Source organism: Pholcus phalangioides, unplaced genomic scaffold (assembly GCF_987345545.1).
Source record: "Pholcus phalangioides strain wild (caught in Gottingen) unplaced genomic scaffold, Ppha-v1.0 ptg000007l_1, whole genome shotgun sequence".
In the NCBI taxonomy this organism is placed as follows: Eukaryota; Metazoa; Arthropoda; class Arachnida; order Araneae; family Pholcidae; genus Pholcus; species Pholcus phalangioides.
Window position 1 is genome coordinate 44,894,592 of NW_028301600.1, and position 17,869 is coordinate 44,912,460.

At 36.5% G+C, this 17,869-nt stretch overlaps 1 protein-coding gene across 1 annotated transcript in view; it reads right to left on the reverse strand.

The window, feature by feature from the left end:
• The window catches only part of garz (Sec7 domain-containing protein garz), a 122,511-nt gene that overhangs the window by 25,209 nt on the left and 79,433 nt on the right, over positions 1 to 17,869 (reverse strand). The window contains exons 27-28 of the mRNA XM_089233312.1: positions 8,456 to 8,649; positions 4,642 to 4,777 (exon numbers count right to left, since the gene is read on the reverse strand). Of these exons, the coding sequence (XP_089089438.1) occupies positions 4,642 to 4,777; positions 8,456 to 8,649 (330 nt within the window). The remainder of the gene's footprint in view (positions 1 to 4,641; positions 4,778 to 8,455; positions 8,650 to 17,869) is intronic.

Here is a 17,869-nt window from a genome sequence, read left to right on the forward strand (position 1 = left end):
CCATACTCGGGTAGAACTAGCTCGTGCCTTATTCTCTGAGAAATATACATCAGGATCGTATTTGAACTTGGTATTATGTAAATTAGACCTTTTCCTATCATTTAATTTATCGGTCCCAGTAAAGGGTGACATGGAATTAATTATTCCACAACTACCCTACAATGTTAGAACTTATATCTAAGTTAGAAAACCAGAAACCTCATAACAGTTGTTTGTTCTTCTTGATCAATTTTCAACATCATATGGTAATTTTCAATTACTTCACAAGAAAATTTTATACCTAGACAAGGACAGGCTAGATCTAATAGAAATGAATTACCTTTTGGGTGAGACAATACTAGGGAAAGGCCAACGTGTGTAGACCCAAAATTGCAAAAAGGAACCATTACTAAACGCGTTTCAGAGCTATATGAAGTTCTTTCATCAGTAGCAAAAAAAAAAAGAATAGTGAAAATACTCCTTATAGCGGGAGTTAGTCACGGTTGTGTTTTTGTCGACAACAGCGAGTAACTTTTGGGGCTACATACATTGGTCTTTCCCTAGTATTAGAACTAATAGTTCTAATCCTCAAATCACTTGTTATGGCTGCGACCAAACTGGTCATATTTGCCGATTCTGTTACAAAAATCATAATCAGGGAAACGGGCCCAGATTACGATTTTTGGATCACATATAGATAAACGGGGGGGGGGGGGGGGGGGGAAATAATGTATACATAAGTCAAAAGTCCTCCAAACTGAATTTTTATCTCCAGTAGCGAGAGTGAATATTATTTTCACAAAGATGCAGACTGTTCTGTAATCAGTTTATAGTAGATTTCAGGTCAACTTTGCAGTGAAGCGAAAGTTACGAGAACCACATCACATGTTGCTATGGCAATGAAAGCCTTTCAACTAATATATCAATGCACTGTCATGGTAAGGTATGGCTGATTCTCACCAATCTCACTGAGAAAAATCTGTTTTTACTTGTAACGTAATGCATAGAAAAAATTACACAGTAAGTTAGCAATAATTAGATAGTGAAAAAAAACACTCGATACTTTCAGAAATTTAAATATGGTTTTTGAAATCTTTTTTTTATATGCCCAAAACAGTGACGACAGAGAGTGTGCAACATAGGCGCCATTCAGCCGTAAGTAACTCTAAAAATTTCGAAAAACAGTAATATTTTTCTGCAATATTTTTTCCTTTCCCTCCTTTCCTTTATAAAAAAATGCTACACAATAATACGAAAGCAGCGTATAATTTCAAAATACTGCATATTAACTATGGCTCTCAACAACTCTGGGTTTTTTAATTTTTTTTTTAAATTTATATGGAAATAAACATTAAATAAAATTTTTGAAGCCAATCAAAAAATAATTAAAAACAGGCAGATTAACTCCTATGAACCAAGTTTTCACATTTTAATATCTGAATAGTACCAAATAATAACAATTATGCACAAAAGTTTAGAATTCTTTTACTCACTTATCTTGCCAAAATTTCTGTCACACCCGAACGGTGTACGTCGATGCAACTTGTTTTCATGAAAGTTTCACTTGTTGATGTGCTGCTTATGGTTATTACGGATAATTCTTATCAAGTTTTATTTACAGGAAGTATTCAAAAACCAAAAAAATAGTATTGAGGAATGAAAGGAGCAGAGTTTCAGCTTGGCTATCTCTGGTGAAAGAAAAAAGCATCTTTTATGTGAGACAACTGACATAAAAGATGCAAGCCTAAACCACTGTGGGCCCCTCTCACTTATTTTATCTGAAGAGACTAAAGGGGCATATGGAGAAACAGGTGGTCCCTGCTATGTGTGGAAGATGGCATTCGTGTGGGTGGAAGATGCATTACTCATGTCAACACTCAACGCGATTGGCTATAGGGATTTGGAAACCACCCTATCCCATGAACATGTCAAGTAAATAATTTTTAGAAAATAGACAACCTAAAAACCTTAACTTCTGCACCAATAAAAAGCCTCTCCCAATGATATCACACTCTCATGAAAGAAAAACACTTCCTGTAAAAGGTTTTCTTGTAACCATGCCAGACATAGATACCTACAAACTGATGGCAGCGATTATGAACCATATAAAAGAAAGGTTCAACCATATGCAGTAATACCCCAACTTGCTACCCAGAGTTGTGCATTTTCGGAGTTACATGATTTTCTGCGAAAAATTCACATTTCTGAAATTCAAGCATGATCAGGATAATTGCTGAGATAGTACAGGGGATGTACCACCTTCTGATTCTTAATAAGAATCCGCTTCTTAACTATGGATTTGATCTTTAGTTAAGAATCGAGAGAGAACTTTGCTACCACATTCTTAACTAAGAATCATTTTTGTTCCATAGTTAAGAATCGAGTTAAGAACCAAGGCTACCCACTTCTTAGCTTCATTCTTAGTAAACAATTTTTTTCTTCTATGCGCGAGATAACTTAAACTCTTTCTTTAATAGAAGTTTTTTTATGATTCATATTTTAAGAAATAGAAAAAAAAATTAACAATGCATTTTTATTTCCAAATAAGGAATTCGTCAGACTTTTTAAAGTTATATCGAAAAGTTATCTGAAGGTTGTGTGGGAGAGTTGAAAACAGTGTTAGAGTCTATATACAGCACATATATGTTGATAATAGTGATAAAATATCAGATTATTTCAATAAAGTTTGATAAATTTTGCTACATTTATCACATTTACCAGTGATAATGCATAATTCTCAAATTTTTAATCCATATATATCATGATCGATGAGTCGTAAATACAATTTTTTTCATATTATGGGAACTTGTAGATTTGAAATTTTTTATTAGTTTAAAACTTGAGAGAAAACTGAATTTATCCCACAAAATATGCGAGATAAAGCTCTATAATCGGCGGAAATATAATTGCACATAAATTAAAAATCATTATTAACCTGCTGATGCATGTTTTTTTTCACATGCTTCGGTGTACGTGAAAAAGCCAACATTACAAAAGCGATGACCATTTTTAATATTGATGTATTATCTGATCACTATTATTGTTATTTGACCACGAAGCAGCTATGCAATACATGCACAGTACCACGTTCATTTCACCATGACAATTAATTTAAAGAAACATGAAGCATATTATAAAAATTATTGTTAGTCTTATAATTTAGCTTCACTTACATACGTAATGTAAACACAACGATGACTCATTTATCACATTAACCATGGTTTGACAATTATGCATAATGACCTACAAATGTGATAGATTCATGGTATATGAGCAAAATTTATCAAACTTACCGAAATGGCCGGTGATTATTCATATAATAACAGCTCTTTATCACTTTCACCATAACATATAGGCCCTATAGCATGGCCCCTCTTCATGGAGGCTGGCAGGGATCCATCACAGTGAACGTGGGTATATGAAGATGAAAACTTTGCTGGGATTTCAAAAAAACCTCAAGGCTTGTTTGATATGTGTTATTTTTACAGAGAAGGTCAAAATTTTATACCTGAAGTCCAATGCCAGTTAAAAAATAATTTGTTTAATATATTGCTCTTTGACAATAATGCACCTTGTCTGCTACTTTCAATTAACTTCAACTTATGTTTGAAATTTGTTTTCTTGCCTCCAAACACGAGCACAGCTAATTTCTTTCAATGGGTTAAGGAGTTATCAAAATATTCAACGTTTTTGACACATAATTTTCAATTTGCATATATTTTAGGGAAATAGTCTGGTCTGGTAAAAATATTTACCAGACCAGATTTCAGTCACAACACAAGAGTTTAATTTATGAAGCCCCCCCCCCCCCAATAGAAGAGTACCATAAAATTATAGTCATAGTAAGAAAGAAAGACTTCCTGAAATTTTGTCTTTGTCTTTTGAAATAATATATGTATTTCTATGGAAAACTGTAACCAGACTTACACACTTTTGACTTAGGCGATTGTCGCCGGTACAACCTATCGTTTAAACAGTATTACTGCATTCAGACTGTTGGTGACTTATCAACAACTGAATTGGACAAAGCAGGCTATCAAAATTTCACTACGTGAATTATAAGTATAATTTTGTGGATCCTGCATCAGGAACTCGCATGCAGAAAATAGAAAATTTATGAGGATCAATGAAATAAGTGATAATAGGGCACTGCTTGCCCTATTGAATTTATATGGAGACAATATGTTGGCCATGATAATTCATTTTATGTAATATTATGGGCTATAGCTGAAATGTGGCATTTTGAAAGCAAAAATTTTAATGTTTGTTGTATACATACAGTGTACTATGTTTTTAATTTGAAATGTCATGAATTTATTCTTTTTTAGTTTCGTGATTTTAATGTATTATGAAAATTTTCTAATGAAATGCATTTATTTTTTGCAAATAATTTTTTATACATACCATAATTATTACCCTTATACTTCATCCTTTTTTTCATTGTTTTGTTACATATTGCTATTGCAATGAGAGCTGCTTTATTTTTTACTAAGGATATATACTAGGAGCCCTTTAATATGCAAGTACCCATGGCTATGCAATACCTTTATGTAAATTGTACATATTAAACAAAATACATATTGATGAAACAGTATTTTCAATATGTGGCTCATATGCTTGAAGAGATGTTGCTGTACTTTTTTGTAAAAAAAAATCCCTCACCTTGTAACAGTGGACACCAGCAGCTGTTCCACAAAACTTTGCATTTTTCACATACATCATCACGTACTGCTTCTAGAGTTTCATACCCAAATATTGCTGAAGCACGAGTGTGAAGAGTGTGAATTAAATCTAAAAGCTGAAAAATAATCAGAAAAGTAAAAAAATTACTAAAAGATCATATGAAATATGTTTCAACAGTTATTAAATATAAACTGAATATTCAAATAAAAGTTCAATACAACATAATAAACATTTTTGCCTGTATATGTAATAAATGATTACATATTTGATATTCAAAAGAAATGAAAAAAAAATAGTATGTAATAAACAAAGATGTCATGAATGTGTTTAAATTGAATATAAATTCTATCATATTACCTTTTGGGTAGGACAATATACCATGGGAAGCCAACTTAGATACACCCAAAATAATAAGAGAACTACAGCTAGACACATTTTGGAACTGTATGAAGTTCCTTCGTCAGTAGCAGAGGGAATAATTGAAAGAAAGCAAAACAGGCAAATACTCCTTATAGCGGGAGTTACTCGCTGTTCACGATAAAAAAAATAAAAAGTCGAAATGAAATGACTGGCAACATGAGAGAAAGAAGGAGGAAAGAAAAGTGGTGGAACCAACCACAGACAAGAATGTGATAGTGATGCTGATAGAGGAAAAAATTCTTGCAGAAAGTGTTGCGAGAGTTTTGAGAAGGGTGGTGTGCTAGTTAGATTGTTGACTAATTGGTTTGAGTTTTTGCAGATGTGGGCATTTTTGAATAATTTTGGCTGATGAAAAGTCGAATTTATGGTCAAAGACCACCAATGTTGGGCTATGGATGAGCGGTTAAAGTCTTGATTGGTTACGTATCTTCTATGATCGTTTAAACTGTATTTAAGGGCACGTTTTGTTTGACCTATATATGATAATTCACATTGACTTGAAATGTTGTAAATCATAGTTCCCAAACTTTTTGTTCCATCGCCCCCTTCTTCAGCATTTTTTCTCATTGCCCTCCTACTCAAGCAAACCCATAGGATCAGCACCTCCTAGAGATGGAAGGCCTCCACATGGGTTGCCATAAATGTCATTCAGACTACCTAGCAAATTTGCCACATTTTGAAACACAGAATCCTATTTCGTTTCTTCGCATTTTGGCATAGAATCTTCCTGATTGGCTCACAAGCACCGCATAGTAATTGAATTTGGGGCATAGATATTGCCGATTCTGAGCCATCTCATTTGGCCGATTCTCATTTCTCTTCTGCACAACGATGATACTGGCATGAGCACAGAGAATCTTTTTCCCCTGAATATTCTGAGGAAAAATAGACTACTTACTGACGTTACAAGCAACGTGCGGAGGCCTTCTATCTCGAGGTGGTGCTGATAAGATCCTATGTTAAACCAGTAGCTTTTACAGCCCCCTTGGATCATTCCATTGCCTACTGGGGAAGATATTGCCCACTTTGGGAACCACTGCTGTAGATGCTCAGTTGGTTGATGGGATCTTTTAGTTTAGAGAGAGAAGCTGATTTTTTTTTTTTTTTTTTTTTTTCATGGGGTGAAAATCACAGGAAAGTAATATTTTTTGAGGATTTTTGCAATGTGTTGGCTAATTTTTGGGAAGGAAGGCAAAATGATCAAGTTTTTGTGTTTAGGTTTAGGTTTGGTTGCGGAAATATTTCAGATGAATTTGTCAATCAGGGAGCTGCGGTAGCCAGGATTGACTGCAATTGTTTTGAGGATATAGAGTTCAACTGCAAGTAGCGTCTGTGAGCAGCAGATCTTAATGGCTCGTGTCACGAATGTATGGAAAGAGGCTTATTTTTGTGCTGGAGGAGACGCAGAGAGGTTGCATGGGGGTAAAGACACAAACGGTTTACGAAATAGTAGAGAAATTTAGTTCATGACGAATGACCAATACATCCAGGAATGCAAGTTGGTTATAATTTTCTTCCTCTATGGTGAATTGAATGCAGGGGTCAATGGAGTTGAGGATATTCAGAATGTGGTCAGTGTTAACGTTACAGTCGAAGAGGACGAAACAATCATGAACAGATCTGATGTAAAAAGAAAACTGTTATACTGAAGCATTCTGTTTCAAGTACATACATCATAAAATACATAAAATTTTACATACTATCCACTAAGTATTGGACTGAGGGGATTTCCCATGGCAAGACCTTCAGTCATGCTATAGAATTGTTTGTCGAAAGGGAATGTATTTTAGTTGAGACAGAACATATTTTGGTTGTTTCTTTACCCCCAAACAACCTCTCTGCACATCCTCAGACACAAAAATATGCCTCTTTCCATACATTCATGACATGAGCCATTAGGATGTGCTGCTCACAGACGCTATTTGCAGGTGAACTAGATATCCCCAAAGCAATAACAGTCAATCACAGCTACCGCAGCTCCCTGATTGACAATCTACACAGCAAATTCATCAGAAATACTTCCGCAACCAAACCTAAACCTGAACACAAAAACTTGATAATTTTGTCTTTTTTCCCAATAATTAGCCAACAAATTGCAAAAATCCTCAGAAAATACAACTTTTCTGTGATTTTCCCACCCATCAATAAAATCAGCTTCTCTAAACTATAAGATCCTATCGACTGACTCAACATTTGGAGCATCTACAGCATTTCATGGCAACGTGGATTATCATATAGGTCAAACTAAATGTGCCCTTAAATATCATTTAAATGAGCATAGAGAAGATATGTAACCAATCAAGACTTTAACCACTCATCCATAGCCCAACATTGCTGGACCTTTGGCCATAAATTCGACTTTTCATCAGCCAAAATTATTCAAAAATTCCCCTCAACGTTTGACCTGGACTTTTGCAAATCATTCCACATCTACAAAAACTCGAACCAACTGATCAACGATCTAACTAAACTAGCACACATCCTTTCCAAAAATCTCACAACAGTTTCCACAATAATTTTTTTTCATCAGCATCACTATCATGTTCTTGTTTGTGATTGGTTCCACCATTTTTCTTTCCTCCTCCATTTTCTCATGTTGCCGGTCGTTTCAACTCGTTATTGTGAAAAGCTAGCAACTTCCGCTATAAAAAGTATTTGCCTTTTTTGCTTTCTTTCAATTTTTTTCTCTGCTAATGATGAAGGAACTTCATAGTTCTAAAATGCGTTGAGCTGAAGTTCTCTTGTTATTTTGGGTCTACTTAAGTTGGTTTCCCATGGTATACAATTTCTATTAATAGTAAGTTTCCTCTTTCTCTTGATCTAATTTTTAAAAAATTATGAAGTTAATTTCTGCACACACTTAGTTTAAAAAGTTCTACTTAGTGGTTCTTTTGAGCATATTAGAGGTAAAAAATCCTACTTAGTGGTTCTTTTGAGCATATTAGAGGTAAAAAATCCTACTTAAGAGAATTTTTAGGTCCTCTGAAATTTCAAAGTAATTAGAACATGTTGAAATCTCTTGAAAACAAATTTGAATGAAAATGCATCATTACATGTGTTAAATTAAATGTTTAAATAAAATCATACTTAAAAGTACCATCAGTAAACAAAAGATTAAGAAATACTTTAAAATGCACAGAAATCAACCAGATTGGGGATAATATTTGGGCATTTAACATCTTGTTATACTATCTTGATTTGGATGGAAAAAGAATGAAAGGAATAATAGAATAATAAAAAGAGAATAGAAGAATAGATAGAAGAATAAGAGAATAGAAGAAAAATAAAAGAATGAATAATAGAATGAAAGAAATAATAGCAAGATAAAAAATAACATTGTGATTGTAAATTTTAAAGAAATTAGATAAAGCACCTGTAGTGAAACATGTTGATAGGCTGGTGAAAGGTCATGCTTTTCTTCATCATCATCATCAGCATCATAGTCTTCATTTTTCAAGTGCTTTGAAACTGAACGCTTTGTTTTACTTTCTTTCTTCTTAGAATTTTTGGATCTTTCTCTCTTATCTCTGCTAGCTTTATGTCTGATTTTCTTTTCAGCAGGACTTCCTAAAGTCAAATGGTAAAAAAAATACATACAAAAATGTTTTAATTTCTAGAAGAAGGATCACATTATTAACATGCATAAAAGTTGTGTTTTCAAAAGGCATCTTTAAAAGTAATTTTTCTAAAAAGAAATTTTTTTTCCTAGATCTTTTTGCAATGAATCTACTATATTAATGCTACTTAAGGGTGTTTTCTCTGTTTGAAACTAAAATTACTGCAGAAATCATGCTCTCAATAGGAACAGTAGTCATTCAGATTTTATTTCAGGTCCTATACCGATGACTATAGTTGAGGAAAAATGAACAGCAAAATTTTTTTTATTTCTATTGTAATACAAATTTATAATTGTTTATAACAGTGTACTTTTGAAAAAAAAAATAGGAAAAATTTCTATTTGGTTATAAACTATTGATAAAAAAAATACAGTAAAACCTGTCTTTTATTTAATGGAACCTGTATTGAGTGGAAACCTTTCTTCAACAGATAAAAATTATGGTCCCATGATTTCAATGCTAACATAAGCATTAAAAAACTGGATTGAATGGAACCTGTCTAACGAAGAAACAGAAAGGAAAAAAACAGAAAACTTCATACAAACACTATGAATGTTTCCCAAACCACTAGGCTAAGGGAATCACACAAATGTTGAAATGCTTGACCGAAATTTTTTTATGCAATCTCTGCTTGCGAATGAGAGTTCTGCATCATCTGCCCCTACATTAGCAAAAACTGTTTCCGTACTTGACAGTGTGACTTTAATAACCCATATGTAGTAAGTCAGTTGCTTCCTGAAATTGTTACAAAATCTTTTGGAAAAGCAGGATTTTCTACAGGAGAAATCAGTGCAAAAGATTAATTTCCAAATGATATAAACAGGACTTACAAAATTGCATGCAAGTTGCTTTCCATGATTGCAATGCTGAGAATTACATAAACATAGACGACAACATATAAACTGAATGAATGAATGAACGCCGGGGTCTCTGCCACCGGACTTATCCCGTTGCCGAGATCTCTTCCAGCCCACCTTCGTGGCAGAGTCTGGAACAAAGTGAGTGTGCACCTAACAGTCTGAGTGTGTAGCTAGTGTTGTGTCTGATATTTCAGTGCTGCCATCTATACTTCAATTTGCGAGTGAAGTGTAATGATTGAATATTTGTAACGTTGTAGGCCTGTTGCTCTCTGTGGCGAGACTTTTTAAGGCTCGCATTCACGCCTTGAAGTTGGGACCCACAGGAAACCAACTTCAGCCGACCACCACTGTGGCGCCAGTGGGGTTCGAACCCGGATCCTCGCGGACAACATATAAACTGAACCTGACATGACAAATATAGACACTTTAACTGAAAATTTTATAGAAAGTCAAAAGAAGAGGATGAAGATGAGATGTCATTTTGGAAAAAAAAACAGTGTAGGCTGAAGTTTTATGCAGATGCTGTCAAAACTTTGAAAAAACTGCAGAAATTTTGCTTTATAGCATAATGGTTTTGGCATTTTTTGTATGATTTCTGAAGCAAAACTGTGTATTGAAAGTCAGGCAGCAAAGGGTGTGAACTGCATACAGAAAACTCTGTTATTGACCACTGGAAAAAAATTTTTATTTACAGTATTGTTTTTAATTTTTTACTCACTCTTTGGCGATGTAAATAGTTAATGTATGTAATGGACTGTATGTGGTGTAATGTTGAAGTAAATGCAGTATATATATATGTATGTATTTTTAATAAATAATGCATCATACACACACACATATCAAGTGATAAATATTTAATTATTACTTGCTAATTAATATTTTATATATTTTTTAATTAATTACTTTATTTTCAACTAACTTATTTTTATTTTATTTCAATTTTTTCGAGATCATTACATAATTTCACACATTATCTCAATTGAACCTCCATTAAGCAGAAACCTGTGTTAAAGGGAAAAAATCTTGGTCCCTTCTGATTCTGTTCAAGACGGGTTTTACTGTATTTAAAATAATAAAAAGATGAAGGTATACTGGTCCAAAAAATATATATTATCTAAAATAAGAATATATTTTTGTTTAAAAAAAAATCGTTGTAAAATTTGAAAATGTGCTAGAGACAGCCAGGAGAAAGACATTTTCTTAAGAAATTAAAATCTGCTCAAGCAAATTTTTAAAATCTATTAATGGAAAAATTATAGAGTTATGTTTCGAAAATATTTTGGAAAGAGAGAAAATTCAAGTCTAGTGGTCTAGGGCGTTCACCCGGAAAGTGAAAGGACGTGGGTTCGATTCCCCGCAGGGGCAGTTTAATTTTGTCCTTGTATAAGTTGCCATCTGGTGGCAGCATCAGCAGTTGTGAGCTTGGCCCGAGTCTGGTCCGACCGTCCATGCACGGTCCCTTTCAGTGTACACGAGCTCCAAGGAAAGATTAAGAGATTCTGTGCCTCTGTAGTCTAGTGCGTTCACCCGGAAAGTGAAAGGAAGTGAATTCCATTCCCCGCAGGGGCAGTTGAATTTTCTCTCTTTCCGAAATATCTTTGCAACAGCCAGTTGTTGAAAAACCTTCGGAAAAATAATCTAGTTGATATTTTTACGAAACCTTTGTGTAAATACGGATTAAAAAATTTTGTTGATAAAATTTTCATGAAGGTTTAAATATTATGTTCAAGAGAACGATTATTCAAATTTTCATAAAGTTTTTATATGTGTCAATATTTTTTTTTTCCCAATACGATTATGCATTGAGTATTGTTGAATTGGATGTTAAAAAAGGATGATCTTGTATTACGATTATGAACTTTTATTTTCGTGATCATGTGAAGGAGGGCAATTGTAAGGCAGAAATGCTGATTTTCTTTTCCCATGATCGCACATTTTATGTTGATCCACTCGCGTCGAGCGATAAAGATTTTTTTCCCTTTTTTTCTTTCTCTCTGATGCTGATGTCGTTATCTTTATTTTTGAATACGGCACCAAGTGAACCTGTTTTTCATTGGTGCTTTTGTTCGTAGCGCCAAGTGGGCGGATTACTAAATACAGTTTGACTGATATGTATCTTCTCTTTTTCTACTTGCTTGCCGTGAATAAAACCGGCTTTGATGCAGATAGTTTATTTTTAACTTGGCCCGACTCGACTCGTAATTTTTTTTATCTGAAATTTGATGACTGAATAATAATTCTTACGCCTGTAGAGAGTTCCACCTCGATGGCTTGCAGGTTCGTGTGCAACGTTAAAGCGCACGATGACACGTGATGTGGAACCAGCAGCGCAACACCACAGTAAGCTCACTCTCATTATCATAGTCAATACGGAACTGGGAATGTCGCCCGATGTTCCACATCTGAGGGCTTCCTAAAAGTTTCCTAGAATGCCACACAAACAGGATGATATCGATTCATCAAATCCTTGAGATCTTTGTAATTGGATCTAAGGCCATGAATATTCCATTGAATTATGTTGGCCATAAATTAAAGAATTAAACAGAAGTGGACGGTGCAAGGTCTTTGAATTTATTCCAGTCTAATTTACAGCAAGTAAGAATCGGATCTATTGTCCAGCTCCATGTCACCAATGGATGTGTCATCAATTAGTCACACATTCTTCATGGATGGATATTTCAGCGCTTTCTGTATAGCTTTTTGTGAATATCTGGTTCTGAATTGTTTCTTTTTAGCTTTATTTCCAGAAACGGTTTTAGATTTAGTACCTGTAGAGATCTTTAATGTCTTCGCTGTTGCTTTTCCTGCTTCTTCATCGGAGGTAGTGGACACTGTTGCGATCCAATATGTAAATCGGATGCTGCTGATATCAATCTGCCATGACGTCATCGATCATGTGCAATCCGCCTATATAAAGGAAGATTTCCTCTGTGTACACACATAATTAATCCTGCGTTTAGTTCAGTATCATGGTGCTGTGCGCTCGTGAGAGATGTTTTAATTTGAACTTTTATGTTTAGTTATATGTTGAGTTTCATTAAATAAATTACTTTAAACCACCACATTACCACCTCGTGACGAGATAGTGATTCGATCCCCGCGACTTCGTTTTTCCGGTGATGATACTCGATTTTGTGACTTGTTGTTCCGGTGATGCTGCTTGATCCTATGAACTATCATTCCGTGATGCTGTTCAATCCTATGAACTTGTTGTTTCGTTAGTGCTGCTCGATCCTGTGGATCTTTTCCTATAGTGCTGCTCGTTTCCGTGGACTTTTTCATCTGTTCTGGCACGGGTGTTGCTGCTCGATGGAGGTAAGAGGATATTTCTGATATTTCGATCTTTTGGTTTCGTGTTCTGGCCATTTGGGAATTATTATTATTTATTTTTTTTTGCCTCCTTCCTTTCTGCTCCAAAGAAAAGGGAGAAAATAATTATGGCATGTATAGGATCAATGTGTGAATTCGATATTTCAGATCCTTCCTCGTGGGACCTTTACAAGGAAAAGTTAACTTACTTTTTGGAGGCTAATTGCATTGATACACCCGAGTTAAAACGTGCAGCTTTGATCACGGTATGCGGCACAAGAACCTTGAGTATAATTCGTTCACTGATCGCGCCGGCTACAGTTGCCGATAAATCTTACGATGACCTCATTACTGCCCTAAAAAATCATTTCAGTCCGAAAGAATCTGTCATTTATTGTAGGTTTATGTTTCATAAACGTATTTAATGGCCCGGAGAAGGGGTAAATGACTATGTTGCGGAACTGCAACGCCTTGCCGGAAATTGTGATTTTGACGCCACCTTGGAAGAGAGATTGCATGATCAATTTGTTTATGGGATTGTGGATAGCGCTATTCAGAAGCGGTTGTTAGCCTAATCGGAATTAACTCATGAGACTGCTGTGTCTAGGGCCTTGGCTAATGAATCGGCCTCAAGGCAAAAATTGAATATGCTCTGTAAGTTCTCCCAACGTGAGGGTGTTATCGAGCAAGTTGATAATCCCAAGTGGGCAACCCCTGTTGTACCAGTTCTGAAACCATCGGGTCAAGTTCGTTTGTGCAGAGATTACAAAATTACGCTTAATAAAGTTATGGCTGCTTTTCATGTATCTGATGATCCCTTCCATAAATAGTTTGTTGTCAAACTTGAAGGGAGGCGGATTTTAAGCTAAAATTGATCTCACACAGGCGTACTTGCAACTGCTCGTGGATGAGGAGTCTGCCATGGCACAGACAATTATCACTCACAAAGGAGCCTTTAAGGTTAAAAAGTTACAATTCGGTGTTAATAGGGCTCCAGGTCTTTTCCAGAGCATTACTGAAGACATATTTGTAGGACTTCAGTGGGTAGTCCCTTATTTCGATGACCTTCTCATAAGAGCCGGTGCGTGAAGAGTTGGCTTCCCATTTGAAAATAGTGTTAACTCATCTGCGAAATTCCGGACTTCGCACCAAAAAAGAAAAATGCCTATTTGGTGTAACAAAGGTGGATTTTTTTTGGTTCCGTATATATAAAAATGGAATTCATCCTTCCGAGAAAAAGGTTGAGGCAATTCAGGCTGCCCCCATTCCTACTAATAAGCAACAGTTACAGGCATATTTGGGGTTAATCAATTTTTATCATGGATTCCTTCATAATAAAGCTACGATTTGTAATGTGCCGATGGTCCCCCGGCGTAAAAGTCTGTAGTCGCCGTCACGTAAATCTGTTGTCATAAATATTGTTACTATTCATCGGCAGCGGTGATCATATGGCGACGATCAAGGCCGATCGTGATGATGTCCGCCTACGATCACATGCAAATGAGGTGACGTTGAAGCCGATTGGCTTGTTTAGACACGTGCGTCGGAAGTTTTTCCTTTAAATACCAGCCGTACGTTGTAACAGCTCTGACTCTGCGCTCATCCTTTGTTTTGTTCATTCAACCGAAGCCCTCTAGTTGGACGGTTCTCCGTCTTGCTCCGGCCGGAGAAACGATCCGGCTCTCAATCGAGAGACCTCCACTGATACTTACAGGGATACGCTACGCAGAAGTGACTATCAACGTCGGATATCCGATCGGCATAAAAGATTGACTATTGATGACCATAAACCGGTGAGACCGTATCTTTCTGTTAATGTCGAATAGAGGGTTCTATGTTGAATTAATCTACTGTTAAAATTGTCTAACTTATACATTCGAACCTAATAAATAGTATTTTCATGCGAAAGTTTATTTGTAATAATTTTCCACTTGTCGTTAGCCACTACAATTACTGGATATTTCGAACCGGGCAAGCAACTCCCATAAGGGACGTTGCAATTTTGGGGGCTCGACCGGTTCTCAGTAAATGTGGCAAACCGCGGGTGGAAAGTACTTTCGCTTAGAAATGTTTTTTTTTTTTTTGAAAAATTTAACATTGATTTTAGAAATGCATCCAAATAATCATAGTACTCCGTAAAATTGGGGCGATCTTCTGATCAAGGTCAAATCTAAGTTTTGCGAAAAATGTGATTAATGTTCTACTCGTTTTGTGATTTATATTCTAGTCATTTTCAATAATTAAATGTTTGAGACTTGGGGCTTTTCCTCCGGTTGCACGATCCTGTAGGAGAGGGGGGAGTGCCTGTCAAAATTAGTGTGTATAATGTGTATTTTGGAGGGAAATGTTATTTCATGTATTTTGGAGGGGATAGTGTTTTTTTTGTGTATTTTGCGATTTTTAGATAAATGTGATATTTAGTGTGATATTTTGAGGTAGTGGTGAGGAAATTCAGGTTTTCAGAAGGTTGATAGGGTAGAGCCCCTATATATAAATATATATTATATTTTGGTGTTACGATTTCGTGCGGGATTTGAAGTTTTTTTGAGTGTATATTGATGGTTAAAGTGTATTTCATGCGGGTTTTGGTTTGTATTTCATGCGGGATTTTTGATATTTCTAGTGTATTTAATGCGGGATTGTTTATTATATTGCATTTCATGTTTTCCATAGGTTTCTCTTTTCCCTCAGGATATGGATTGTTAGGAAAACCGGGCCTTAGAAAAATTCTTAGGAATTTTTCTTTCTGGTGGCAGGGGGAATGTAACGTGCCGATGGTCCCCCGGCGTGAAAGTCTGTAGTCGCTGTCACGTAAATCTGTTGTCATGAATATTGTTACTATTCATCGGCAGTGGTGATCGTATGGCGACGATCAAGGCCGATCGTGATGTCTGCCTACGATCTCATGTAAATGAGGTGACCTTGAAGCCGATTGGCTTGTTTAGACACGTGCGGTCGGAAGTTTTTCCTTTAAATACCGGCCGTACGTTGTAACAGCTCTGACTCTGCGCTCATCCATTGTTTTGTTCATTTAACTGAAGCCCTCTAGTTGGACGGTTCTCCGTCTTGCTACCGTATCATTTGGCCTTAGGCTGGGAAAATAAGCTAGTAGTTATTTAAAATGAAATAGTTTATAGTATCTGAATTTGTTTTTCCGGCAGATCCGGAATCGAAAGCATAAATTTATCTTCATAGTCGAAATACTTCATTGTTGATGATAGACGGAAAGTAACGTAGCAGCTGGCCTTGTCAAGGCTACATGAAGTAAGTAACATCTTGGAGATCTGGCCCTCAACCGAGAGGCCCCCTGGAGCTGATCGAGGTGGTCCGGCCCTCAGCCGAGAGGCCCCCCTGGAGCTGATTGAGGTGGTCCGGCTCTCAACCGAGAGGCCCCCTGGAGCTGATCGAAACACCTCCACTGATACTTACAGGGATACGCTACGCAGAAGTGACTATCAACGTCGGATATCCGATCGGCATAAAAGATTGACTATTGATGACCATAAACCGGTGAGACCGTATCTTTCTGTTAATGTCGAATAGAGGGTTCTATGTTGAATTAATCTACTGTTAAAATTGTCTAACTTATACATTCGAACCTAATAAATAATATTTTCATGCGAAAGTTTATTTGTAATAATTTTCCACTTGTCGTTAGCCACTACAATTACTGGATATTTCGAACCGGGCAAGCAACTCCCATAAGGGACGTTGCAGATTGCGGAACCATTGCACCGGTTATTAGATAGTAACGTGTCGTGGGAATGGAAAAAAATTCACACTGACGCTCTAAATGACGTTAAAAAATTTTACCTCCTCTTCCAGTGTTTTGGTGCCCTCTGATATGGCTCTCTACCCATAATACTTACTCGTGATGCGTCCCTATTTGGGGTGGGCACCGTATTGAGTCATCAAATACCAGATGGAAAGGAGTCTCCTATCGCTCTTTTTCTTCAAGAACTTTTAAGTTCTACTGAGCGTAATTATGCGCAAATTGATAAGGAGGCCCTGGCGATTATATCAGGTGTCAAAAAATTTCATTACTTCCTATACGGCCATAGGTTCACGATTATTACTGACCATCAGCCATTGTTGGGATTGTTTAGTAGGTCAAAACCTACCCCTGATATAATATCTCCGCGAATGTTGCGATGGTCGTTGATGCTAAATGCATACGATTTTGATCTCCTGCATCGTTCAGGAAAAAAGATAGGTCATGTGGATGCTTTGAGTACGCTAAAACAGCTGAGTCCCGATTTTAAGGTTCCGCCACCCATTGAGGTTCTTTTTATGGAAGATCTGACGTGTCCTCCGGTTAGTGCAAGGGACATAGCAAAAATGACCTTGCGCTATCCCGTTCTTTCTAGGGTCCTAAACTTTGTTTTGAGAGAATGGCCAGATGCGGAATTGGGTTCAGAATTCAGAGCATTTTCATAAAAGCGAAACAAGTTCTCAGTTCATAAGAACTGTCTGCTGTGGGGAAATTGAGTGGTGGTGCCTGCGCCGGGGCATTCGATGGTTCTATATGAGCTTCATCTTGCTCATCCAGGAGTGGAACGCATGAAAAGCTTGACATGCTGCTACGTATGGGGGGCTCAAATGGACTTTGATATCAAAAATCACATTGCTGGTTGTTCGCCTTTTCAAGAGACGAGACATGCTCCTCCATGTTCTCCTGTGCACCCTTGGGAGGTGACTAGGGTCCCCTGGTCATGGATCCACATAGACTTTGCAGGACCATTTCAAGGATGGAAATTCCTGATTCACATCGATTCCTACTCCAATTGGACTGAGGTATAAGAAATGTCGTCTACTACTGCTGCATCTACTATAGATGAACTCAGAGACATATTTGCCGTTCACAGAATTCCTGATGCTATTGTATCTGACAATGGCCTGCCCTTCAAATCTGCAAAGTATGGAGAGTTCCTGCACAGAACTGCCATTCGCCGAGTGCTCATAGCTCCTTGAAGACCGGCAGGAAATGGCTAAGCTGAACGT